The sequence below is a fragment of the Anarhichas minor genome, unplaced genomic scaffold (genome assembly GCF_050575085.1).
Source record: "Anarhichas minor isolate MPS153535 unplaced genomic scaffold, ASM5057508v1 ptg000043l, whole genome shotgun sequence".
Classification (NCBI taxonomy): domain Eukaryota; kingdom Metazoa; phylum Chordata; class Actinopteri; order Perciformes; family Anarhichadidae; genus Anarhichas; species Anarhichas minor.
In genome coordinates this window covers 4,444,819-4,472,757 of record NW_027466489.1, presented here as the reverse complement: position 1 = coordinate 4,472,757, position 27,939 = coordinate 4,444,819, and the positions used below count along the sequence as shown (strand labels likewise).

The following is a 27,939-nucleotide window of genomic DNA, read 5'->3' as shown; positions in this document are numbered from 1 at the left end:
CAAGCTCCTAACTGCATAGACATTCACTTGAAGTTCATCATGTATTGTTCTTTTAACACAAAACAGAACATGGTCTCTTGCTGCCACTTAGTGGACATGAGGTGTACACACACACACACACACACACACACACACACACACACACACACACACACACACACACACACACACACACACACACACACACACACACACACACACACACACACACACACACACACACACACACACACACACACACACACACACACACACACACACACACACACACACGAATCAGAATCTTACTAAACATATTCTGCAAAAAACAAAGAGACCTGTACCGTACTAGCTCCTGACCTGTATTGTTCCCCACTGACATCATTAAAGTAAAATAAACACTTCAGAACAAGAAAAGTTAGTCCATAATATTTTTTACTTAAAAATGTGTACATACAACATTGCAATACAGACAAATGAAAATGAAAAAATTGTTCAGTTTTAAAACAAAATGTAAATGTGGCCAGAATGACAGTATCATTTAAAAAACAAACAAAGACTAGCTGGACACATTTCACGATCCTACATACAGGCCACACATTAAACATGGGCAAAAATAATCAAATCAACGCCGGTAATAAACACCTTCTGCACAAAATCAAATGTTTTTTTCCACTTAATGTCAGTGTAGAAAACTGGTTCTACAGTGTAGTAATGTCCAAGGAAGGCGAACAGTAAAGACAGTCAAACATGGCATTTCTAAGGTGGGGAAGCGTGTCACATTAACATTTCACATATTATCAAAGTGAGGATGTGTTCAGATGAGATCACTCGAGCTCCTTGAACCGTGCAAACATGGCCTTGCGTACTGCTTGTTTGTAGGTGGTGTGGTCCCAAACGACAGTCTCTTTCTTTTTCTTCTGCTAGAGAGAAAAGTGCAACGAAAGGTTTAAAATAAACTAACAAGAAACGCCACATGAGATGCAATAAAAGTGCCACACCTACCGGTACAGGTTCAGCTCCTAAACCAGGTCTATCACTGACTTTATTCATCTCCCTGAGCAAAGAGAACAAACAGTTAAGGCCCAAACGTTATAAAATCACAACAAATGCTTTGACATCCATTTGATGAAGTCAGTTAAAAACACACCCACCTGGAGCCTCCAGCCCAGCTATTGTGATGCTGCGGCTGTTGTTGTTTTCTTCTTTTCGGCTCTGGTGACCTGGAAGGTTCTTTAGAATTCAACTGTGAACGACACATACCGCCTTAAGTGATCAGCCGACTAACCTAAAACTCTCCTCAATGCATTTTCTCCACCACATTTATTTACCCGTACTTCTTTTTCCTGGTTCTCCAGTGCCTCTAGCTCCTTCTTTGACCTCTTGATCTTAAGGTGGATCTCCATATTTTGCTGTTGAGAGAATACAGAGTGTTAGAGGCTATATTTATAGAGTCACTGTCACCTAATGTTCATACAGAGGTTAACAGCTAGTACTTTGTGCAGGTCGGAAAGCTGCTGGTGGCGGAGCAGAGCGTCCTTGTTGGGGAACTGTCTCCTACACAGCAGGCAGGCCATCTTCTTCCAGTCCGTCAGCTTGGTGTCCGAGTCTTCAGACTGGCCTCCCTGACTGCTTTTAGCTCCATCCTCCTTATCTTCTTCCACCTCTTCATCGCTTCCAGCTGCATAGTCCGACGCCAGCAGACCCAGGGAGCCCATTGGACGCTGCGGAAGCAAACCGAACAAATGTTACAAAGTAAAAATGTACTCAAAGACATAAATAAATAATATGAATTATAATAATTAAAAAAAAACACTGGCCACATTTACATTTTTTTTCAATGGTGCTATGAAGGAAGTAAACAAAGTGAGTCAGGTATGAGGTACACCACGGGCTGAACACGAGGGTTCTTACCTTTGACTTTTCATCTTTCTTAAGAGGAGCAAGGGGCTTCTTAAAAAGATCATCTGCACCCGATATCTAAGGATGTAAAACGAGAACCGGGACAAAAATATTTACAAGATATAATAAATAAATACTTCCATCTGCCTTCATTGTAAAAAATAATGCACAGAATAAATGTGGTCGTTGGAGACGAGTCTCTAACCTTCCTCTCAAAGATAGCGAAACCAGCGTCAGCAGTCTTGGATTGCCTCCTGTCATCGTCCAGTCCGCCCCTCAGTAACGGTGACGCGGAGCGAACAACGTCCTTTTGACGATTCTGGATCTTTGCCCAGCGCTCCATATCTTTCATGATCTGCAAACAGAAACAAAAGTCTAAACTCTCGTGTTCACACGAATGCATTTCACATTGTGCGCACTGGTATTGTAACCAAAGCGCTACCTTGACAGCAGCAATACTTCTTGGCTTGTCGTTGTCCTTCTCTTTGTCCTTTTTGGAGTCGTCGTCGTCTTTCCTTTCAGGAGCTGCTGATGAGGAAGTTGGGACAGGCTCCGGAGCAGAGTCGCCATCGGAAATGGAAACTAGCGCCGGAGCTTCTGCAGTGTCTGGAGACTCCGACGCTTTCTTCATTTCCAGAGGAGCGTCTGCTGCTGGGTTGGAAAGAATGGCATGATCTTCAGCGGTCATGATGATAGGTTGGGTCGGTGTAGGATTGCCTCCTGGAACTGGGATGTAAGTCTTTGACGCAGCATCCCAGTACATGTACTCTTGGGTTTGAGCATTGTAGAAATACTATATACAAACGAATGAGAGAGAAAAACAACTTAATGACAACCAAAAATAATTATTTAAGACACATTTATTGTGGCTACAAGCTGACTAAATAGTGCATAAGAAGCTTAAACTGCAGTCTGGGTCCTTTTACTAAGAAATTATTCAAAACACATACTCTATTATAACACAGTGGCTCCTTGATAGGTTTAGGGTTTTAGGTGTACAAGTGACACAAGTGGAATAAAAGTGTGAGGTATTGGCTGAATGTCTGCAAACTGAAATAACACCACAGATTCATGTGCACGCTATAGGATGCAGTTACTTCTGGTTAGATGTGTCGTAGCTGTAAATGATTTAATATTATCTGGTAGGTTAACAACTGCAGCACTTTTTTTGGATATACAATATTACAAACACCGTTTCTCCCTTGCTATCCTTCTGGCCGCTCATTGACTGGAGAAAGCTCTGGCTCGCTGTTGTATGCTCACCCTAGAGGTAGGGTCGTAGTAAAGTGTCGTCTCAGGATCGTAGTAGAAGCCCGACGTGGAATCGTACAAGTAGTTGGTCATGTCTGGAATCTCAGAGCCTGGAGGAATCGGGACAAATAGATACAACATTGACGTTACATGCATTACCGTATTTTCCGCACTATAAGGCGCACTTAAAAGCCTTTAATTTTCTCAAAAAACGACAGTGCGCCTTGTAATCCGGAGCGCCTTATATATGGATCAATTGGTTAATTGGTTGATCCATACTGGTTGTACACGGCGCTCTGTCAAAATGTTTCAGTACGACTGGTAAACTACAAAGCCGCACCGCGGTAAACACCGGTACTGTGCTTACTCCTAGTCCAACACCACTTGTGTGTATAAAGACCCCAAAATGGCACCTTTCAAGAGACACGCTTACGACGCTATTCTATTCTATGCGCCTTATAATCCGGTGCGCCCTATATATAAAAACAGTTCTAAAATAGGCCATTCATTGAAGGTGCGCCTTATAATCCGGTGCGCTTTATAGTGCGGAAAATAATCTGGCAGAGCCCTTTGTCCAAAGCTATGTACAAATGAGGTCCAATCCAACCAGAGTGGATCAAGGAGAAGTCCTCCAGAAAAAGTGCCTCAAAATTAAGCTCCACGTTCCCCGTCTTATACATTTAGGACCTTTTGTCTGGAGTTCTTACTTTGCTCTGATGTCAGATTGAATTTAAGGTTTGTCACCGTTTACTAGTGGTTTAAATCACAACACAGCTACACTGGAGTTGTTATTACTACAATGTTGCAACTATACAGACATAACATGATTGATACCTTTTCTGGATTCAAACGCTTGATTGGATTCTTACCATAGACGTAGGGCTGTGATCCATCTGGGGGGACTGTCATCCCAGCTGATTCTGTGGGCACATGGGGTCCTCCAGGCGGGTAAGATGGATCCACAGCTGGAGTCTCACTATAGCCAACTCCCTACGAGGCGTTAACGGAGATGTTCAGTTTACATGCACAGCTTTGAGACAAGAGATCTATCCAAGATCACAGGCTTTGCGCTTTGCTTTGTAACCCACCTGTCCAATGCTGGGGTCTGATGACGGAGCAGGAAGAGTGCTGCCAGATGTGAAATCACCTGGCGACAAATATCTTTAGGTTTAGTAATAATAAACAATAAACTTAGGGACCAAGATACCAGAATATGTGCCGGAGTCCCACCTTGCATTCCAGCAGGGGCACCAGCAGGTGGCTGCAGAGGTTGCGAGTGCTGTGGAGGTTGTGGGTACTGCTGCTGCTGATGTGCCAGAAAAAAAAAGAAAAAAAAAAAAGAAAAAACATAGGTCATCCTCTTCTTTTTATATCTTTGTAAAACAACACAATTAAGACCACAACTTACCCCCGTTGTGCTGGTCTCAGGTGGATACCCAAGGATGGAACTGTTTGTTTTATCAAATTCTCTTCTGAAACTGAAAGACGGGACGATCATCAGGAACAAATGAGACGGGATTTCTCTCCTGGACAAAGTGGATAAACAACCCTTGCAAACGATGGTTGACTTACTTTTGGTTCTTCAAAGGTTTTGCCACCTCCGCATAAACTCTGACTCCATCAACATACAGGGGTCTGGGTTTAGTGAGGAGCTCAACCAGACGTGTCACTTGCTACAAAAGAAGACACACTTGTAAGTGCTGTGAAATCACAGGGAGCCTGGATAAAGACGGCTATCACAGACTCTGGGAGAAACTGTGTGCATTCAGACTTTAGATACCTCGTGGGAGTCCATGTCAACAAAGCAGAAACACTTGGCTCCTGGTGGCTTGGCCTTGACTAAGCGAACATTTCTTTCATCCAGATATGCGAAGGGATCCAAGGCTTTCAGGATTGTCTCTACTGTGGTGGTGGGCTTCACATTTTTTATTATCATGGCTGTACAGTGACACAAGGGAAAAGTGTTGTTTACCCGACTTGGTTATGAATTACAATAGCACATAACAAATATCTTGAAGTTGATGTTAATGGATTGCTTGCGTTTACGGCTACAAGCTTTAGAGAAGACCCAGGAGCTTAAGTCAACATACTTTTGCTGTCTTTAAAAACGGAGTCAGATTGGTGTGAAGCGTGATGAGGAAGGTTGCGGTTGCCCCAAGAATCTGGCTGCTGATCCGTTTCCTGCTGTTGGAGCTGTTGGTCCACCTGCTGCTGCCAGGCCTCAGGGGTCAGGTCGGAGCTACGCTGCCACTGGCCAAGGGGCAATGGCTCCGTGGGAACTTTTGGTTTGGACCCATCCAGGTTGGTCTTCAACTTTTCTAAAGGCTCATCTGGTCTGGGCAACTGGGGCTCCTGGAGTTGAGGTACTTTGTGATCTGATTCCTAATTCACGGACACAGGAAGGTAGGGACACTTAACTGTTGTACGGTAAACAATATGGTGAAGTGATGCTGTACATTGTGAACTGCCGTTTGCTGTTATACAAACAACAATTACTCCATCCAGGAGTTTATTTACTGGCAAATACCTGCAGGAAGTGTTCAGTTTGTTGTAATGGCTATATTGTAATGAAATAATACTGTAGGAAATAGGTCAAATTTAAATTAAAATAAAGCTAATTTTGTGATTGTAGCACCTTGTGACCCAACCATTATTCAAATACTGTTTTTTGTTTTAGAATGTCTGATAAAATATTAAAAAAGAAGAAGATAATTCTCTCCGACTACACTCACATGAACACTTCTTTCACGCTCCTCCGGCTGTATGTACTTCATGGATGCTGTTCTACTGCCAACCTTTAGGGATCCCTGAAAGAAGAACAGAAATGATCCATCAGCATCATACGACATCTGTGACTTATATGTAAATAATACCAATGACACCCAACATGCACTGTGGCAGGTTAAGCCCTCCTCTTCACTGCTGAGGATGAAACGGGCGAACACTTATGATAGTGAGCAAAGCCCAGATTTGAGGATCATGCTTCACACAGGCAGGTCGCCCTGACACTACGCTAAATAGTTTAAACGGAACTACAAATTAGGGCTGCGGCTAAATTATTTTCAGTATCGACTAATCTGCAGATTATTGTAACAATTAAACAAATGATCATTTGGTCCAGAAAGAAAAAAGAGGGTCAGACTGCCCAGGTCAGACAATTTCCTAAAGCTCAGGGTAACGTCTTCAAATTGCTGGTTTTATCCGACCAAAACACAAAGATAAGCAGTTTACTACACCAAAATACAAACAAAAGCAGCAAATCCATAAAGAATTAAATGCAGGAACCAAGGAGTGTTTGGCTTCAAAAGAACTAAAGCATCAATTGATTTGCAAAACAGGTGCCGGTAGTTGTCCACAGCACAATCCAAAAGAAAACAACTGAACTACATAGTGCAAAATGAGGACCATGCTCTCGGTAGGTAAAGTGTACTAACCAGACTAAGCCATCGCAAATAACCTATAAGCAAGACTAGGCTGCATTACTATGAGAAATTAGCAGTTTCAAGGGGTTCATGGCAAATCTGTAGCACTGCGCTAAGCATCCATAATTCTAACATGGGTTGTGCATCAAAAAGCTGTCGGTGGATAATTCCAGAGAATACCTTATTTACACAAAACAGATTAACCATTAAAACCATACATTAAGTCGCACCAAAGAGCACAAAGCAAAACATTCTTTACCATTCATGAGAGCTTCTAAGTGGTGATTTGAATCTTTGATATCAAGATTAATGACCTTGCAACTATCTGCATCGTCTAGATTTGATCCTTTGTTTTCAAAGCAACAAAATGCACCAACATTAGCAATAGCAAAGGCAAACAACAAACTGCTACACATTTCAGCAACAATCAACCTGATCCCAACTACCCCGAGCTCACGGGCTACTCCATAGTTCCTCACGCATAATCAAAAGCACATCATTTCTGGCCAGTGTTGAAGACTTTGTTCACTGTGCCAAGATGCAAAATGAACTCACAAACTGCTCAGAGCAGTTGAAAGAAAGTTCAAAGACGATGAGTTCAAGAGAACACCATCAAGAGGACATTCTGAAGGAAAGTTGCAGATGACTGGAAATGCCATGAACTGCTGAAAGAAGGAATGCTGCAGACACTTAAAGACAACCAGAGTCTGCAGGCACGCCAGCAGCTTTGTGAAGCTGTATTGCTCATTGTGAAGAAACCCAAACTGTCAAATAGATAAACAACAATGTTGACTTGATGGTCCTAATAGAAAGTGAGGGGGATCACCAAAGTGCACAAAGACCACAAATGTCTCCATCAAAAAGCATGATTATCCATCAAACAGTTATTTCACTAGAGGAGAAGTCAGGAGATCCCCAAAGTTATTTCATCCTCTTGAATGAATATCTGTATCACAATGTGTGCCAATCCATCAAGTGGATGAAGAGCTGCTTCCCTGGATAAGTCAAGAAGGTAACCACAACTGTTAGGATTTGTACTCTGGACATGAGGATCTGCACCACATGCAACGAGAATGCATCTAATAAGCTGTTGAGGCATTTCACTAAACACCAAAAATGTGAACCTCATAATGGCGCCAGAGGAACAGTCAGGGAATCACCAAAATCAGTAGGCTTCATCCTCTGGGGCCCACAAGTATCTGTACAAAATGTCACTGCAATGCATCCTGCAGTTGTTGAGATCTTTCAGTCTGCACCAATAGACTGGCCGTCATCCATAAAGCCACGCCACTGGCATATCTAAATAAAATTAAAATAAAAAACACAATGTAGACCCATACATGGCTGAGAAAACTACACCAAAGTTGTGATCACTATAATGCTTTACCTGCGCTCAAATTCAAATTGAAAAAATATTCTTCTTCAAGGTTACTTTTAATTTAAAAAAATGCTAATTCTCTCTTTTGCGAATAAGAAAACTAAATTTACAGTTAAACTGTAGCTGCAGGGTTCTCACTAATAAGGCCGAGGTCGCCCTCTGTGAAAGAATGCAGCCTTCGCATTCATTTGAATGAGGCCAGTCTAGCAACATGGCACGAGCCATCGCAGCAACGTCTGACTAATAGTACGAGCCATCGCAACAACGTCTGACTAATAGTACGAGCCATCGCAGCAACGTCTGACTAATAGTACGAGCCATCGCAACAACGTCTGACTAATAGTACGAGCCATCGCAGCAACGTCTGACTAATAGCACGAGCCATCGCAGCAACGTCTGACTAATAGCACGAGCCATCGCAGCAACGTCTGACTAATAGCATGAGCCATCGCAGCAACGTCTGACTAATAGCACAGGTTAGTCCAGCAGAAGTTGCACCTGGCTAAACCTCTGCCGGGCCGACAATGCAACTTCCTCTTCCACAGCCGTGTGGTGGCCAATCAATCACATGTACATTCCTGGTAGACTACTTTGGAACGCGTCACTCTCGCTCTACCGCTTACACCATGAGTAAAGATGAAATGATTCCCCCCCCCAAGGCACTGGTAAGAAAAGTGTCCAAATCTGCAGTTGCTTCCTTGACAACAGAAGCTTCTTTCGAGGGTCGCACAAAGCAAAGAGGAAACCAATATTCTCTAAGACACAAAGACTTGAAAGAGCCGCAAGTAGTAATTTCCTTTGATCCTCTTCGTTACAAAGGTTAAATCACATAGGTGTCATGGTGGCTTCACATTAGTACCTTCAAAGTCATCATTCAAGTCTTCCCGACCCCCCCCCCCCCCCCCCCCCACAACATCTGTATCTTCATGGTTAAATCTATTCCAAGATTAAGCAATTTATAAATTAATTTGAAAAATGAGGACTACTAGGGCAAGTAAACAATGCCAGGGAAACCTGTTGTATTTCTGTGCACATACACAGTTGAAAGTATTTTAAGTGTTAACAAGTAACCTGAAGTACTACCATGGCATTGTGGATAACTACTTACAATGTAATTGATGTAAAACTAGGACCAACTGTTGAGGTTTAAAGCATCTAAAAATGTCAAACAACTGACATCTTCATCTCCTTAACCAAAGTAAGCTCACTGAATAGTAAAAGCAACCCCTGCCCCGGTTCTCTCCCTCCCCCATCTACTAAATGCCCTCTCAACCCCTCATAATCCTGATGGGAGAGACGGCCTTCGTAGAGTGACGAGGATGGGCCACCTTGTTGGACTCCATGAAGTGGACTGCATCCTCGAGGTTTAAAAACTCCACATAGGCCGTATCGTAGCTGTAACCTGGGGACAGCATTTGAAATACAGATGGGTTTTTGTTAGTCAATGCCAGCAATGACAGTCACCCACTGAAACATGAAAGACAGCAGTTCGTGAATACATCGAGATCAGCGTGAGCGAATTATTCACCTTGACTTACATACATACCTTTTCAGGAAAACACACATTTTGTTTTATGCTTTTTTTGTTCTATTTAGTCTTCCGATGACTGACGTCATATCAGACTTTGTCTGTTAAGGCTCGGCTTTATCAAAGCAGATATTCCAAACCAGTGGCAGTGAACGACTGCGTGGTGCGCACCGTGGAGACAGAAAGTTTACCAGTCTTGTTTGTATCTAATTAAAAAAGGCACCGAATATCTTTCTGTGATGACCATTTTGATGCATTATGCAAAATTAACAGCATTCGAGACATAATAATCTTCACAAAAAAAAGGCATGGCATCATCTATGACCATGATGATCCACTGTGGAAAGCACTCTAGAGCAGGATGAACAAAGCGCTATCGAGACGGTCTCCATTTCAAGTTTGTGACATTATTTTTCAGTACTTTAAGTGTCACGGTGACACATTCAGTGAGTCACTTGTCACCGATCTTTTATAACTGGCAGTCTCCAACGCATTGAATCCTTGGTAAATCCTCTATTTGACACAATGACCAGAAATCCTCAGATATGAAAAAGGATGGCATAACAGACCCCCCCCCCCTCCCCCTCCTCCTTTACTGAGCGAGTTCACACAGACCACCAACAACAAAAGCAACCAACAACGTAAAAAAGAAAGAATGCGAAGTTTCGAATGTCGTAAAAGCGAAATGTCGTGAGACAACGTTTGCGATCGACTGCCCCAAACGGCTTCACAAAGAAACGTAATTCTTACCTGGCATAACGTTTTTGATTTTCATCCCCTGCATTGGCACACCGTCACGGACTGCAAAGGCACCGAGAATCTGCCAAAGAACGTGTCAAAACGGGTGAGCTGTGCGCCATGGCTTTCTGAGCAGACTAATACAGACACAGTCTGGTAACCAGAATGATGGACACATGAAGTGGCTTTTCTGTTGGGTTATTTACCTGCTCCATTGTGGCAGTCTTTGGAATACCAATTATGGATATTGTATTGGAGAGTTTGTCCTCCACGGATGCATTCCTGTAATCTTGATCCTTTCGCAGAAATGTTGATTTAAATTCAGGTTATCAAACAGCAAAATATTATAATAAATACAAATACAATTTATAAACAAATACTAACAGCAAAATAAAAAAAGCACTTACCTGAGAACCAGACTCACTAAACTTAGAAGGTGGGATTGGTTTAGACTCTTTGATGAGTTTCTCTGGTGCTTGAAGTGCCTGGTGCTTGTAATCGAAAGCCCTCCCGGACCCGGTTCTGTAATCGATGTCCCTGTAGTCTTGATCTCTCGCCTGCACAGTACTGCTGCTGCTTTGGAAATCACCTTCTGTCCCCATCTTACCCCTGGCAGGTCCTTGATTATGTGGGATATCCTTCAGCCCTTCGAAACAATCATTTGGCGTCTGAATCACATGCGAGGGCGGATTCTTCTCCTGGTGGTAAAGGAGCCTTTCGTCGCAATTTGGCTTATTCGGCCTATGCTTCGGGTTCCTTTCTCCAAGCCAAGGTTCACTCTCATTTTCTCTCCCAAGAGGGCCAGAAAGAAGACTTATTTCCTGGCGTGGATGGTCTTGCGGGGCTTTGCTGGCAATTGATGGTAGATTCATGGCGGGAAAGTGGTCACCATGAGGAAAGCCGACCTCTTTCCCCGGGAACTTGACAGGTGGCCTATCCCTTTGCTGAAATGGTGGTGGACCTCCAACATTCACATCTCGGCCAAAACCTACAGGGAAGCTAGGTTTTGGAACATCTCCCATAGCTTTACCGACTTCTAAGAGAGGAGTCTTCTCCTTTCGACGGTTCTTCCATTCTTCTGCAAGAGTCATCTCCTCACCGCTTCGATAATCCATAAGGGGGCTGCCACTTGAATCTGTATATTCTCTCCCTCTGGGTATGTTTTCTGCACCCATGAACTCTGATCTTTGAGGGCCAGCAACATCTGTGGGCATGTTCGATCTTGCCCTGTCCACTGGCGGGACATCACTGTTTCCAAATCGTAAGGGAGATCGATCCCTACCTCTAAATTCAGCTGATGGACGATTTCTGAAATCCATATCAGAATCAAATCCACCTCTTGGATTGAAAGGTGGCCCTCCTCTTCGGTCGGTGTCCATCACTCTCCTTTCACGTGGCGGTACGTCCATATTAAAGCCATCAGAGTCGTCAATGCCCACTGGGGGCCTGTCACGCATGTCCCTAAATCCATCATTTCGCTCCATTCGGTCCGTAGGAAACCCTCTTCTTCCATCAATATTGGGATTGTTGAACGGTGGCGCGTCATAATGACATGACTCTCTGTCTCTCATGTCCATAAATCTGCTGTTTGGCTCCCGTGGTGGCATACCCCTCCCTCCCATGTCTACCGAGTTCCTGCCTGGTCCCGGGAAACCAGAAGAATTCATCAGTTTGTCTCTGATGGAAATTTCATAGTGCCTTCTTAGACTGAAGTCCGGCTCTTCTCCAGCTCGGCAAAAATCTCTGTTTTGCTCTCTGTCTCTCATCTCACGTTGGTCCATATCACGGCCCCTCGTGGGCGGCCCATCCATCCTTCTCATGTCCATAGGTGGCATATCTTGAGGTCTTGGGCCCATATGACCCATGGGACCCATGTTCATCCCATCTCTACCTCTAAAATCAGGCATGGGACGATCTCTGCCGCCAAACCTCTCTCCACGATGATCACCGCTGGAAGATTTATGTAACAACATATTAGGCAACGGATTTGTTTGAAATGCACATAAGCAAAGAACATCAGGAGTGGAGCCATATAATGCAGAACTGTGAGAACATTTGATATGCTAAATATGTGCACAGATACTCAAAATCTCTCTCATTTATATATATATATATATATATATATATATATATATATATATATATATATATATATATATATATATATATATATATATATTTAAAATCGTGAATGATGCTTGTTTACCGAAAGGGCGGTCCTCCCCGTGGTCCTTGCCCTGGCCCTGGTCCATCCCACATGTTTGTAAGTCAGTATCTTATCTGGAGGCAAAGTTAAAGGTTTGCATTATGTCCTGGTAGATGAATGCACCACTTTTGACTTCGCAGTGGCAGATATATCCATCACTATAACACTGGAAAGAAATACAGTTGACTGCACCCAAAATTAGGGATAAGAAGTGATTAGAAATATATTAGGGCAGTTCATTTTTATTTTAGGAGCCCAATATTACAAATCGCATATCTGCCTCAAGGGGCTTTAACAATCGGTACACCACACGGCACCTTCTGTCCGGACTGAAAAAAACTCCTTTAACGGGGAGAAATAGAAAATACCTCATGAAGAGCATCGGAGGACTGATCCTCTACCAGGACGGACAGACGTGCGCATGTGCCGTGTGCACAGAATAGACCGACGTAAAATCACAGGACGACATTATAAATAACATTATAATGTAAACATTACACGAAGAAGTGATGGTGTAATATGTTAGCGAGTGTGTTATTTCGGCGCTTCGGTGACGACACTTATTAAAAGATGGCAGCATACGTCACAGCTAGGCTCGTAGCACTGGGTGGTGTGATCGCTAACGTTGGCTCACCGAAGAGTGGCCCCCGCTACTTTAATCTATCACAAGGCCTTTCAATCTACGCCACAACATACATACACGTCGTTGGTGGAGAAAGTGACTGCACTTCAATAAACAAAATAATGCAATGGAACGATCGCGTCGTGATAACAGCGTTAGGATGATTACATTAGCGAGCAAAGGAGCATTATTACAAACGTTAGCCCATCGCAGGAGATCATTCACAGGGTGCAGCGGTTGGAGCTAACTTGGCTAAAATTGACGTTTAGAAGCCGGATTATTTGCATATTCGGATCTTACACCGGTTGTATATTTCAAAATGATCGAGTGGATGTTGTTTCTTTAAGACCTACCTTGCTTGTTCTTCGAGTTCAGGGTCGATATTGCACAGGATTGTTGTTCAGGTCGTCGATGGCTTCAGGGAACTGACGACAAATGGAGACGAACGTCGGTCTTCTTCTTCTTCTGTTGCTACAGCGGAGACGAATCTCTTTCTTCTTCGTTGTAGCCCTAACACACTTCAGGCAAATTGCTGCCATCCAGCGGTTATTTAATGCAACTACTGTCACATTCGATTGTACAGTATTACAGTATGCATGGCTCGACCTTGATAACATTTTGTTTTTTTTAAATCATGTTTTGTCATGCAAGGAGCAATGAAAAATAGTACATACATATATACAGACATATATTTCGCCTTTAAATAAACAAATCATAGTGGCAAAATCAGTGCAAGAGCTTATATTGACATTCATCAAACTATTTCTTGATACACCACAAACCTGTAAAATTGAAGTCCAGATCCATTTGAGTTGAAATAACAGTTCCTCTGCTATCTAATTGGCCACTGGGTTTGCTTAATTTGTTAAAAAATAATATGGACTATATCAGTCCCTAAAAGCTATAACAAAGATCTACTTTTGATATGGCTTTTAAGTCTTAAGTGGAAAATATGCACATCTATACATATGTTAAATGCATTATTAATTGTGTGTTAATTGAAAATAACTACGCAAAATCTTGGTTTTACCCTCTAAAATTTGTGTTAATCTTGTTTTGACGAACAAGCATCTTGAAGCATCGGTATTGACCAATATCAATTCTGAAATGCTTCCTTTTTTAAATGCTGACCATTAAAGTATACAGAAATATATTCTGTAACACTGTTCTTAAGAGGACCAAGACTGCTTGCATTTCTCACAATAAAAAAGTGGGATGAAAGTGAAATGGTGGTTGGTGTCGTGGCCTGAGATGTCCCATACTAACACTGTCAGTGAGAGACAACTTGAGAAAAAATGTCACAGTTTCAGCAAAATCAGTATTGCTCATTTTATTCATTCACAAGCGTAGTAGCAACCAGTTAGCTCAGCTAAATGTTGCTAAATATACACGTAAATAAAAAAATACACATGTTTACAATGCAAAAATACATAGTGGTACAGTATATGGACTCAGCTATCTGAAATGTTCTTATTACAAGCGACAACACAACAACACGACAGCTAACACATCACTTCACATACAACGCTCTAAATATTTCTTTCTGTGTTTTATAGAGTCAAACGGGACGGAAAACAAGAATCAATACAGCAGCGTAAAACTAAACAGAAGGGCAGCTAAAACGTTTAAAAGAAATCAGTAAGTAATATTATTCAAGTTGTTTCTTTTAAAACATTTCAGCACAGTACATTACTGCAACAAATATTAAGGCACTTTAACTTAAAAATATGCTTTCTTTCTGCCTTAAAATTGTAAGTTGACTGAAGTTGTACTGCACTGAAGATAAATCAGCAGACGTCTGTCTCTTTGTTAAGTGGAATCCCCTAATTGTTGACTGTATCTGTTACGTAATAACTTTTTAGAATACTTTCAACACAGTCATGAGTGAATCAAAGGTGTTTACATTTTTTTTAAATCAAATATATATAACTGTAGATGTTTTCCAATTAGAGGCATGGTTTCTGAAGCGTTAACTCAAACACGCATTTGAATGTAAAGTGTTTTAATAAATTAACACATTTTTTAAACCTTGATGGTCAATTAATTAAATCTCTCAACTCATAATTTTAAGTCACAAAACAGAAACTCAGGATTGTTATTTCTGAAGCTGAAAAGTAGCAATTTGTTGAAAGCAACAAATACACCTATATACAATGATTTCACAAAATTACAGTTTGTTTTTTTTACAGATTTTAGGGAAAAGGAAACAACAGAAGAGCTACTTTGCCACTAGCTTTAAATAGACTCGTACACAACATAACAAGGGAGAGTGGAGAACACTATTCAATAGACCAATCACTACAGAAGGCAAAAATGATGAAATGCATGGTGTTATGAAATAACTCTGCAAACTGGGGGGGTAGTCGAACAGCATAGACATGGTATCATCAAGCCACATTTAGTGGCTCTACTGCACATGTGCTTGTTGGTTGGCAAGGGTCCTCTTCTTGTATTTGTTTGATGCCTAGTCTCCCTTTCCTTGTGGCAACATTTGGGGAACATCTCCATTGCACCGCGGCGGTGGCTGCTCTTCCTGTCTGGCTGCACTGGGCAGGGAGAGTGCAGAGATGCTGGCAGTCTGTGTGTCAGGAACCTTTTCACTAAGAGCAGCCTTTATGCTGGCAGCAACACCATCACTGCTGCCAGCTGGAGGAGCGGGAGCCCCACCGGGTGCGTCGGGGTCGGCTGCAGCCCCTGCAGCGAGACCGGAGGCCCCAGAATCTCCCGGCTCAGACGCCCGAAGTCTCTTCATGAGGGTGGTCACTCTAACAGCTTTCTGTGAATAATTCAAATATGCTAGGGTGAAATTAAGTGACACAACACATGTTATAGATTGATCCCGATGCACGCTCTGAGGTAGGGTTCTGACTGAAATGAAAGAGATTTTGATAGAAATATGAAGGTGTACAGTTGTTGCTGCTTTGGTGGTGTGCCTCCTTCTACTTTGATCACTAACTTTTTTTGTTATATCTTTAAGGCTAAATTCATAGTATCTATCGCTCTTTCTCTGTGAAATGCACACTTGCTTTTTGGGAAAAAACAGGCTTCAGTAAAATCCCTAATAGTATGCAACAATATAAAATAAACCTTGTTTTAAACTTTAAGTCAAATTGGATGAGGGGAAAAACGTCTGTATGGATAACATACGGAATTGTTACCGCAACTTATTGTAGATGTAATGGTTGCTAATAGCAGTGAATACTATGTGTATATTAATATGTATTCAGTTTAGAATAATGGTAATATGGGTCCTGATCATGAACATTTTGTCCAACATGTGCAATGATTAATGATATATGAGCAAAAATGTATGAGATATATGAAAAACAATACCTTCCATTTGGCTTTGGCAAAGTTCTTTTCTATTTGTGCACAAACGCCGTCCTTGATGTTCTTGTTAGAAGCAGCATTTCCAGAAATCCTGAGAGAAGGAACAAGAGGATTCTTTTTTTCCAGCATGTTATTATATTTGTGGTTCCTGTATTACAAAGTTCATCACTTAAGTTTTGTTGGTGTGACCATTTATATAATATCATTTTTTTTGTACCATTCATGGGCAATAGCTTCCTGTGCAGTTAATCGCTGCTCTTGGTCCACTTCCATCAAAGATGCCACTAAGTTTTTGGCTGTAAAAAAAAAATGAAATAAACAACATTTAAACTTGCTTGCCAAAATTCTAACTCTGAACACACCATCTGTGAAATAGGATTACATTGATATGCATTTTAGCAAACTAATTATCTCTTACCAGAATCTGAAATGTCATCCCAATATGGTGAGTCAAACTCGTAGTCCCCTGACAAAATCTTTAGGAAAAGATTCTTGTCACGATCATCACCTTCATCAGCATCATCATAGAAAGGAGGGTTTCCAGACAAACTATTGAGTTGGCAGAATGAGAGCATTATAGGACAACATACATCTTGATAAAGTCACTTAAATATACATTAGAAAATGACTGTTGTGTATTTGTGAGCACTTACAGTATATACATGGTGACACCTATGGCCCAACAGTCAACAGGTCTTCCATATCTCTGCCTCCCGACCACCTCAGGAGCTGAGCAACAGAATAGAAACGTTTGTTTTTATACGACTACACACATATCAATTGAAGTTAGTTAAAACTGCATTCATGTTTTTATGTCACTTACCAAGATATTCTGGGGTTCCACATGGGTCCTTGATGAGTCCATTTTCCAGTTTTGCCAACTGGAAGTCACTGATAACAATTTTGGAGTGCTTCAAACGATTAAAGTACACCAAGTTCTCCAGCTGTATGAGTAAACAAATACAGGTTAATCGAACTGTAAAGCATTCCCAAAGAGCAGTTATTATAGATATATATATATTATATATATATCATATATTGGCCTGGGTAGAAATGCTACTTTTTTTCACTAGGTGTCAGCAGTGTAATATACCTTAAGATTTCTGTGGACAATTTTCAGAGAGTGCAGGTACGCTACAGCTTCCAACACCTGCCTCATAACATTGCTGGTGTCCCTCTCGGAGTAGTATCCTTGATCTAAGATCCAGTCAAACACCTCTCTGCCTGTAGCGCTGGAGAGACGGGACATCCAAATTGAATGCATGTCACTTATTGAATAACAACACAGTCGGGGAAGTACAGTGCAAACCAGTCTGCGCCAACATATATCTCAAGTGCCTCTAATAATACTCACAGCTCCAGAAAAAGGAAGTACTCCTTCTTAGTTTCAAAAGTGTCAACCACCTGGAGGATGTTATGATGTTTTATCCTTTGAAAAGCAGAAAAGAGGGGGCAGAGTAATAGGAGGGGGAGGAGAATAGAGGGAGGTAAGTGGGGTTAAAAATAAGCAAAAAGTAGAGTCAATGCCGAGTACAAGCTATAGAGCCATATGGTCTTATGTTGGACATTCAGGTCTGTTAAGGTAAAATTTGTAACTGATGTTATTTTCATTAAATGTGTTAACCGTAACAAAAATCTACAACATCATTACACTCCTCCTTGTGTATTACTCGAAGAATGTCCAAAGGCAAAATTTCAGGATGTTGGTTTTTGAGCTTTTGCACCACACTCTGCTTTGCCTTTAGCTCGACCTGAATAAATAATAATGCTGATCATTTGTGATTACACTTTGTCTCGGTGCCAGGACAGTTCCTCAGCCATCTATAATGAGGAGGACTTCACTTACATCTTTAAGATCATTATCTCATTCTTGGCAGCTTTCCTCACTTTCCTTCCATCCTTTTTGTGGAACTTTTTACAGGTGTACATTTTCAAGGTGTTCCTATCCTTTGCCCGGAATATCTCACAAAACTCCTCTCTGTTGAAATGAGGAAAGAAGACACGTATACGTCATATTTTTGGACAGATCTCTTGAAAGTCTTGACTTCGACATTACAACATAGATGTACTCACGACTTAACAATTTGCCCGAGGTCATATTTGTCGGCCACCTCTGAGGGATTGTTATAATCCTTCTTCTCCCCGAGTGTCAGACAGCCAAATGGCATGGCAGCTCGTGCCCTATAGCCAGGGAATTTCCTGCCACAACACAACCTGTTGAAACATGTGCAACATGTTACAATCACCTGAACAGTAGAGCATCATTTTGACGGACATGCATCTCCACAGTACAAAGTGGATCTGAACACAGGTGAGCCTCTGAATCAAAAAGCCCACAGAGCTTGAGTTGTGTGCTCATTACTGTATAACATAAAACAATATCACTGTAAATGTAATGTTGTAATGTTTCTCTTTACAGAGAAATAAACAGTTAAATTAATGGGAGTATTAGAAATGGGGGAAACTGTTGCTCAGTGAAGGCACTTAAAACAAAATGAATGCAGTAAATCAATGCACACATTTATAGGGAGCAGTGTAGGCACATGGTTATTTCTTTCTCTGAAACCTTTTTGATCATACATATGAGAACAGGTAAGTGTAATTGAGCTTGTGGGAGCAAATTATTTCAAATTACCACAAGAGAAAAACAACAAAAAAAAATGTAATTTCTGAACAACATAATCATCCTCAGTGAACTCCGTCAGACTGCCAGGCGTGTTTCTTTCCACTCTGCAGTGAGTCAGCTCTGTACTGCAGCAGCAGCAGCAGCAGCAGCAGCTGTAGCATTATTCATCTGTCTGCTTTCTACAGGAAACATATTCAGATGATCGTGACCCTGTGCTGTTGCTGTAACTTTTGTCTCCTCTTTTTTTTTTTATCTTGAAAGAATATGGAAAGTTGTGAAAGCTGGAGGCACAAACGTAGAAGAGTTTTGTGTATTAATTAATGCAAGTCGGGGAAAGATGAAGTTGTAACCATAGTCAAAATGCTTCAGACTAGACAGCAGTTTTCACATTCTCTGAGGTGCTCATCACAATCAACTGATAACTAAATGTTTGAAAATTGAGTCAGCATAACAACTATATGAATTACAAACTATTGCATGATCGCATACAATTTGCCCTGTATAATATGCAGCAATGTGGATAAAATATTGTATCACAGTGTGCACTTTGAGATATAGTTTAGTTTAAATATTAATATAGTTACATCATTGATGCAAAAATATAAAAAACAATATTGCCATAAAGCAGAGCTGCTCGCTGATTTGCAACATTGCCCACAATGGATTGATACAACCAGAAATATTACTGTGAAGTGATACCACAATGTTTATGCTATGGAAAAAATCTATGATCTCCGAGTATATATTTTCTTTTTATCCAACCATACCATACTTTGTACTCAAATACGGTATAAAAAATAATATTTACACTCTAAGTCAAACTGCAAGGTAACACATCTGACTGTATATCTGAACACACTGCAGGATAAATCATTGCATACAACATAACATTTCTAACTGTAATGAAAAGCCCAATAAATGAAGTTCACCCACATGAAGTCCTTTAACACGTTTTTATGCCAATTTCACAGTCTCACTAAATACATAAATTAATAAATAAATAACATAACCCACTGCTTTTTTCCCCACAATGAAACCTGAAGAACTACTGTACCATGACCATAGGGGGATGTAACACTGGCTTATTTGCTATGAGATGTTTTTCTGATGTAGCTTGGGCAATAAGGCCTTCAGTGTTTTGAATGAAATGTGTACTTCTTTAGTAACATCCCGATACATGCTTTTAGTAAATCCTAGCTACAAGTGAACCATTTTGGTGCAGTCAACTGCAGAAGTGGAGTTACAACTTTAAATGAGGTCGACTCGAATCGCTGCAGCTGCACATCAGAGTACTATATGGGTCCACCACCAGCAGCTAAATATTACTGGTGAAACAGGATGCTTGTATGGGAAAAGAGACCCACTTTTTTTGGCAGGCCTCACAGAAGAGAAGGCAGCCAGCACGAGAGAGTGGGAGTAGAAGAAATTCTGACTGAGGTGCTGTCTGGAGCCTCAGTCAAGACCCTATCAGAGGCTTTAGCATCCATCGGCAGTACAACAAAGAGCGGTCTTATAAATATGAAAAAATGTTTTTTATTTATGTGCTTTATTACCGTTTATTACTTGCAGGCAACAAAGCAGAAGGTGAGAAGATCTCATGTTTTGTGAATCAAGAGAAAGACCTTTAGTTGAAGACAGTAGGCTGTAGTGTATGCAGTGTGCTACTGCCCACAAGGGGACTCATTACTCTATGATCCAGTCTTCTCAGATCTCTGCTGTGGAGCTCATTATAAAAAGTGTTAACTTGTGCAAATTGCTTGGTTATTATAACTTAAGAGTTTGTTTCCACTGATGTTCCTCATTTTAGCCTCTTTATTGATATTAATTTAATGGAGCTTATCTGTCTTTGATCCACATACAGCAGGGAGAAAAACATACCGTTTTTGATTCATTTGGATACAATCCTATACATTAATAACAGGTTATTGAAGTAGCTGTGCTCCAGTGCTTCAGGTCTCTTTCTTCCCCCGAAGACAGATTGCATGACCTTTTCTTGACATGGGATAGGTCAACGTGTGTCAGCGTATCTAGTCAAGTCTTTAAACCTGCCAGTCAGTTCGTATTGAATACTTTGTCTTTCCACAATTTCCAGTGGCGTTGGTTAATAATCATAAGACGTTACTACAGTACCTCAACATGTTCATTGGACTGAGAGAAATAATCTGACATTGGTAACTTTACCCTTTCTGTTATGAAAAGCTGCCAATCCATTAGTATGAAGTGTGAAATGACAACAAGTATGTGCTCAAACTGAGAACTTGTTTCTCAAGGACAGGCATGTCACGCATCAACAGAAACGCTGTGTTAAACCATCTTCTGCCAGAAGATCTGCACAAGCAAAACAAGATACGATTTTAGGACATTTATGGTAATACTTCCATCCATAAGTGCTCATCCCAATAACAAGATCTGTTACTTGCATCTGATGCTATCCAAATTTCGTAGCAGGGCCACGTATGTACTGATCTGCATTTGGGTTATTGCCAAAGAAAGAGCATCAAGAAGTAACAAAGTCGTTTGAGATTTAAAAAAAATATTCAATACTTACTGTATTGAAAAAGTGGAGCAGTGAATATCAAACAGATGCTGTATTTTTACGGAGGTAAAATACAGTTTAATACAAATGAATTTATGTAGTTTGATTTTTTTTTCATATTAGGCTGCTGATAATCTGAAATTTCAGAATGGAAACCATCAGGTGTTGTATTAAACTTGGGTCCTGTAATCCAAAATATAAAAGAATAGTAAGGATTAGCCGGAAGTGGTCCAGAAGGAGGTTGACTTGTGTGTTAGTTTGAGAGCAGGTGAGCTCCAGTTTTGCCTTTCATTTACATCTCTAATGTGTGTCTGTCGATCATAAAGCTTACCTCCCACAGACGAAATGATTCTTAAGTTTAAATTTCAAAACACAAACTGAGCAAACAATGCATACGTATTTTCATGCCACTGATTCATTAACTGTAATGCATGTCACTGCAAGCAGAAACCGCCACTCTTTCTAAGTCACTATAGTAAAAAGTTAACCACACGCCACTTAAAATAAGACAGACTTGCTTTAATCTTTTTGGTGAATTTGGAAGTCAAGTTGGAATAGCCAAAGCGATCAAGTCTCTTCTATTCAGCCATTACGTTTATTGTTTAAGTTCATCCCACACAATCATTTTTACTCATGGGCTGTATTTTTTTCCAGAAGTAAAGAACACATTGTGAGTAAAGAGGGTCGGAGAATGTTGCAAACTACTTAAACACACAGTCCATCTCTTACTGTGGCGCTCTAGTCCAAACAATGATGTATGTCAGAACACCACTTGCCTGATCAAAGTGTGACGTACAACAGCATGCCCCGTCTGTCCTGAAGAGGAGGGCTGTTGGTTGACAATTAGTCTAAAGTATGATAAGCATTATATGCTCCGACTAAATCACATCCTCTACATGATCCCTGCAAGAACAATACCCACACTCAGCCTAGTGTGTTCTGGCTCTCGTCCTAAAGTCACACAACTGTGGCGCCTGGGTACCAGAATTATTTCTTTTAATAATAAATGCCTCACTCCTGTGCCATAATTCTCGTTCAGACCAATATAAGCAGGTAGATGATGCACACAAGATATATTAATACTACTCCTCATTTCCTTTTTATCATGCCTAAACTCTTCAGTAATGATTTTCAAGGTGTATTCAATCTACAGACATCATCAGATTAGTGGTCACATTTGAAAGGGTTTAAAGTTTAAATATTACTCCAAAAGTAAAAGAAATTTCTGAGTAATATTTCTCCTCATCTTGGATGGGCGTCTACACTTCGGTGGCCTCTGTTTCTCAAAAATAACCACACCACCAAATAGCCAGCTCCCAAAGACATACAATACCCTGCATAACAAGCTGAGTTAAAGGGCGAGACTGATGCAAGACTATTATTTGAATCATCTCCCCTCCCAATGAATCATCCCTTCACCTGTTCTTGGGTGCTTGACTCACAGTGCCACGGTGCACCAAACACTAAACACTAAGAATGATAAGTCAGACACAATTTTGCACGCACTTGTTTTTTCCCCCCTATTTCAAAGCAATCTTAGAGCGAAAAGGCTGCTCTCCTTCACCAGAAGAAGAAAAAGATAGATAACACTTGACTATTGCTGAATCAGGGCTCTTTTATCTTTGCCTTTTGAAAGATCTGAATGACGTGTTCTTCACTAATGGGAATCTAAACGCTGTTCCAAATTCAGACTGTCGCAGAGCTCGGCATTGTGAAAACTTAACTATGGACCTTGGAGGATAATGTCAAACGCAGAGCTGTTGCATTTGATAATCAGGTTTCAAATCTGTATCCAATTAATATTCCAGTAGCATAAAGAAGGTAAAGGTAAAACCTCTTCAATGTATATTTTTTTTTTTTTCAAGTAACATAATAATATACAAACTATAAGACCTAGAGTCATATTGCAAAAATAGCAATTTGCATAATGTGTTCTATATGTCAGTAAAATAGAGTAATGTTTTTAAATGATGACTTACTGCATTGTTTAATGAAGAATGTAACGAGAGTTATAATGCGAGAGATAGCCACCGCGGCTGGGCTTCTGAAGTAGGGGTAATTGGCCTACTGCCACCTAGACCAGTGTTCAGATCAGCTTTTCCAAGCACTTACGGTTATATTTGTGGGTGTTACGGAATAAAACCAGCTTGTGTACACTTACTTCGAGCAAAATGACTATTGCCCCCAGGATAACAGAGGGGCTGGCAGTAACAGGAGCAATGTTACAAACTAAAAAAGGCTACAACTACTACTGTAAATCAGGGACAAAAATTGAATTTGGTCGACTTACAAGAGTGGAACAGAATGTTCACACCGTTCATAATGTAGTCAAAGTTATCAAAGGCATAGCCTATGTGGAAATAATTAAAATATGAATGAACAATGCTTGCATAATGGTATGTTTTCATAGTTAATAACGTCATGATTGAATTCATTATTGTATAATTATTTTGGTCCTGGTGTGATTGTGTTGTATGCGGTTTGGCCATAGACTGTGTTTGGCACTTGGACATTGACAACTCCCACTTTTGGATCCACTGTCCAATAGATTTGAAATCCTGTTCAACCAAGTATCCAATGAGAATAGCACTCTTATTATATGTCTATGTTTGCCTTATGTCTTTGTCCATATGAACTCGAATGATAAAGTTGAAATGCTTCTGTTTGCACAAAGTTTAAAACATCTTAGACACTTGGACTCCATCTTACCTAAAAGGATGATGCGATTTGGCTCTCTGTAATAGCATTCAATAACATTCCAAGTGGCTTAACAGAGGTGCTAAATCTAAAATTCACACTTTAAAAGTCTTAATTTAGGGCAGGGTAACATGGACGTACTGCTAATATTTGGATGCATGTATTAAAGGTTCTCTATTCGATAATCAGACCATTACTATTGCAGCAAACTAGGGAAGAAATGTTTACCTGAGCAGAAAATGAAGTCCCTTTCTCTCTGTGTGTGTTGTTATCTGAGTTTCTCTGTGCTTTGTTAACATAGCCTGCCAGCTGGCCGTGCTTGCCTTATAGTGCATGTTAATGCTGGTGAGCGTATACCCCACCGGTTGGCTCACGGCCACCGCTCTGCTCCGCGCTCATACGGCGGCGGTTACTGCTGATAACTCCGTCCTGACCGACGGCTTCGTCTCGGAAGCATAGCGCCCACAATCCGGTTCTCCTTCAGGTAAACACTGTAAGCTCTGTCACCAATGTTGTTTGCACTGTTAGCACCATTGGCTGTTAGTCGCTGGCTCCAGGCTCAGTCGTCGCCATGTTGAGTCCCGTTGAGAGGCAATATGCATCATCAATTCAGTGTCAAATAGTCATGAAACACCTTTAAACACCATAAAGTTGGCTGACGTTAGGTTTGATACGCTGAGGCGTGCTAAGCAAGTGAGATGAAACGTGGATGACGATATTCCTTGAAGTAGCTGCTGATTGGTATGTGTATTGTTTACTGTTGTTATAGTTGGTTGTATGTCCTAGTAGCACTTTGTAAGTGTGCAAGGGGGAACATGTAATGCTAACTGTGTGTAAGAGTGTAAGAGCACATTTATGAGGTAGCCTGTCAACTGAAATTCCTTAAGCATCTTCTGAATGCAGTTTGGGAACAAGATCCATCTCAATTAACTTGAAATAATCAATAATAATGTTAGATCACTGAATGAAGATGTAGGTTAAGATTATAAGTTCATAACAACACATGCGGTTTGGTAACATAATCATTATTTTTGCTATTTTAGATCTCAGGTTTGTTGGTCAGTCATGTCAGACCTGAGAGAGCCGAGGACTTGGCAACAGACAGGCTTGGTGAAAGGGGGCAGATGGTGGTGGTGATGTTCGAGCCAAATTTTAAAGCCTGTAATGCCTCATTTGTGGCCTAAATGTTGCACTTTCTAGCTGTGAACACAAAGAACACATCCACACCTCTAATTTTCAAGGACATTATATCAGACTCGAGCAGAAGCAGAGAAATGTGTCCGAAAAGAAAGGAACATTCTGATGAAGTATGAATCAGCCCTTCTTTGTGCTTGAATCTGCTATGCATTGAGTCGACCATTCATCTCTTCTTGGGCATCACTGGCTGAGCTGACCAGTTTCTTCTGATGTTGTTTTGTTGCCATGGTCACCAAGTGCTACTGTATGCACCACTGTCTGTGCAGAATAGCTCTCTGTGCACTCAGGGACATTGTGGCTGAAACTCAAACACAGTTTACAAAACAAAATCCAGAATACTAACCAAACTAATAATACAAAATAATTGTCTTTTCATTTATTTATTTTACCATGTCAATCTGAAAACACTGTGTGCCCCAGTTATGTGACGGCTGCATTTATTTATCAACTATAGCTGAATGCCCGATGACACACACCACGACCCAGGTAACAAATTAGATTTAGTTATACATAAACAAAAGGCTGAAACTCTATTCAAATAAGCCTTCTATATGTTCTATTCAATGATGTCTTTCACTGTTTCTCAGAACGAACCATCAAGGCTAAGGGGAAAAGAAAAAATAGACGCTTAGTAGACAAGTGTGAAAACAAAGGTGTGTGGCAGTATTTTTGAATAGCAGTAGAACATGGAGCAGCTTCTAGTAAATCAGGGGTTATATCACTATCGGTTTCCTTAAACATTAGATCTTGTTTACTTCATAGATAAGCCATGCATATTTCCAACAGCATCAACTTTTGTCTATTAAGTGTTTCCTGTTCTCAGTGGGCTCCAACACAAGATTCCTTCTCATCACATCTACTAACTGGAAGTGCAGCAGGGTTGCCAAACTTTTGGCACAGTTTACATGCATGTTAGACTACCGATGTGATGCCCTGTGATTGATCTAAGTGCACACTGGAGCCCTTGCAAGGAAGGACCTCTGTGTGTCTCTCTTTTATGGTTTATTCAGTAGATGGCAGGCAGCCTCACATCCTGACTTGTCAGAGCACTTGCCCTCCAACCTTCTGGGGTGTATGAAGTGTGTGGCTTAGCATTGGCAAAGTAAGCGGCTATTGCAAACACAAGCTCTTTGGGTGTGAAATGATGACAAATAATGACAAGGAAGGCACGGACACCGCGAGACTAAAACTGAAAATGTGAACTGACGAGGTGCTGCAGTCTGAGTGCATGAGCAGCATTGCCTTATGTAAATCCGAAAGCGCAGTTTGAGCAAGTCTTTATGAACTGTAAAGCACAGATTGTGAATAGGACTTGTTGAGCGGCTCGCAATGAGCAGAAATATGCGCAAACTTTGGCTTTAACAGCAACACAGGTGTGACCGATTACGGTCCCGGTACTGACAACCTCCGCCGCTCAAGCAGCTGGATAGTTTACACACGGTAGGCTATTTGCGCATCGCCCAGGTTAGGTTGGTGTTGCAGAAAACTCCTGCAGGCTTCTTAAATCACGTGAGCACGTCTGATGTTTTAACCCGAAAATGTATTATCGTCGCAAAAGTTTTCGAAACCAATCACGCGTCCTCTGTTTTCGGATGCGAGGTGCAGGTCAAGACGTCAATAACTGAATGAATGAAGCTCGGAGAACATTCCTCGACATTCTTCACTTCAATCTCATGCTGGTTGAACCAAAGATTACGCGTATTGCGTCTACTTACCTTCAATGAAGTAAACTGGTAATAATCAATAATCCAGCTATATCTATTATTTCAGTATTTTCCTGTTGCGGCTTCACTTTTTCTTCCACTGATTTTACAGTCAGCGTGCCTGGAGAGAGATTTAGGATCCTCGAGCTTTTCCAACAAGTCAGCTTGTTCACGGGAGTATTACGTGAACCGTGTGATGGTAACAGCGCGCTATGATGCAGGAAGGAGGGGAAGAGTGTGTGCGACATGCACCACTACAATGCGCTCGTGTGTGTGTGTGTGTGTGTGTGTGTGTATGTGTGTGTATGTGTGTGCGTAAGTGCGTGCGTGTGTGCACACCAGTGCAGCAAATGTTTTGATAATAGTATCGTCATTTTAGTACTTTTACCAGTGATTGAGCAGGGTCAAAAGTTTTATTTTCCTCAGAGTCCTTCCGGAAGTTGGTTATTATCGGTCAACGACACCATTTGGTCCCAGAATAAGAGCATGTTATCGCCCAAAATTATTCATTATTCATTATTATTCATTATTCCTTGCACACTCAAAAGCTCCATCTCGGATCTCTTCCTCCAGGACAGATGGCTATGTGGTCATGAGTTTGTTTGTTCGCTGATTTTCAATATCAGCAGCAGTGGTTCCCTTTGATTTTTAGATAGACCAAGACAGTGGCGTGTTGCTGTTTATTGTAATGAACTTACATTATGTGATTTAAGACAAAGTATCACATAGTTTATCATGAACGTTAAATAATAAAAGATGAAGAGATTCAGTCACAGCACCATGGGGGCAGGAAGGTAGAAAACACTGGTTTACCTTACATAATG

General features: G+C 41.0%; 2 protein-coding genes across 6 annotated transcripts; both read right to left on the bottom strand.

The window, feature by feature from the left end:
* Positions 1 to 396: 396 nt before the first annotated feature.
* Positions 397 to 13,515, bottom strand: rbm6 (RNA binding motif protein 6). 5 transcript variants are annotated; one of them, XM_076110482.1, is made up of 23 exons: positions 13,380 to 13,515; positions 12,405 to 12,478; positions 10,606 to 12,148; positions 10,405 to 10,494; positions 10,211 to 10,280; positions 9,261 to 9,334; positions 5,865 to 5,939; positions 5,223 to 5,514; positions 4,913 to 5,070; positions 4,705 to 4,805; positions 4,541 to 4,610; positions 4,363 to 4,438; positions 4,221 to 4,279; positions 4,002 to 4,122; positions 3,145 to 3,242; positions 2,324 to 2,674; positions 2,087 to 2,236; positions 1,894 to 1,959; positions 1,476 to 1,703; positions 1,311 to 1,391; positions 1,134 to 1,225; positions 985 to 1,036; positions 397 to 902 (listed from the first exon to the last, which is right to left on the bottom strand). In XM_076110482.1, the coding sequence occupies exons 2-23, from the start codon at positions 12,455 to 12,457 to the stop codon at positions 807 to 809; spliced, it is 3,996 nt and encodes a 1,331-aa protein (XP_075966597.1). In that variant the 5' UTR covers positions 12,458 to 12,478; positions 13,380 to 13,515; the 3' UTR covers positions 397 to 806. The 5 variants fall into 5 exon arrangements, with proteins under 5 accessions (XP_075966597.1, XP_075966599.1, XP_075966600.1 ...); XM_076110484.1 differs by having other exon boundaries at positions 397 to 899; XM_076110485.1 differs by having other exon boundaries at positions 1,317 to 1,391.
* An 826-nt stretch (positions 13,516 to 14,341) lies between these two features.
* LOC142970641 (caM kinase-like vesicle-associated protein) lies at positions 14,342 to 27,294 on the bottom strand. The gene is made up of 11 exons (XM_076110999.1): positions 27,128 to 27,294; positions 18,430 to 18,570; positions 18,203 to 18,334; positions 17,711 to 17,785; positions 17,450 to 17,588; positions 17,180 to 17,300; positions 17,010 to 17,085; positions 16,775 to 16,905; positions 16,574 to 16,652; positions 16,360 to 16,447; positions 14,342 to 15,802 (listed from the first exon to the last, which is right to left on the bottom strand). The coding sequence occupies exons 2-11, from the start codon at positions 18,522 to 18,524 to the stop codon at positions 15,491 to 15,493; spliced, it is 1,248 nt and encodes a 415-aa protein (XP_075967114.1). The 5' UTR covers positions 18,525 to 18,570; positions 27,128 to 27,294; the 3' UTR covers positions 14,342 to 15,490.
* Between the last annotated feature and the right edge of the window lie 645 nt (positions 27,295 to 27,939).

Coding starts and splice junctions, on each gene's coding strand:
- LOC142970641 (XM_076110999.1), bottom strand. CDS start 18,524: ATGCCATTTGGCTGTCTGACACTCGGGGAGAAGAAGGATTATAACAAT. Junction 17,786..18,202: donor GAGATAATGATCTTAAAGAT/GTAAGTGAAGTC, acceptor TGCTTTTCAAAG/GATAAAACATCATAACATCC. Junction 16,653..16,774: donor GGATGACATTTCAGATTCTG/GTAAGAGATAAT, acceptor TTTTTTTTACAG/CCAAAAACTTAGTGGCATCT.
- rbm6 (XM_076110482.1), bottom strand. CDS start 12,457: ATGTGGGATGGACCAGGGCCAGGGCAAGGACCACGGGGAGGACCGCCC. Junction 4,806..4,912: donor TTGACATGGACTCCCACGAG/GTATCTAAAGTC, acceptor CTTCTTTTGTAG/CAAGTGACACGTCTGGTTGA. Junction 1,037..1,133: donor AGCTGGGCTGGAGGCTCCAG/GTGGGTGTGTTT, acceptor CTCTTTGCTCAG/GGAGATGAATAAAGTCAGTG.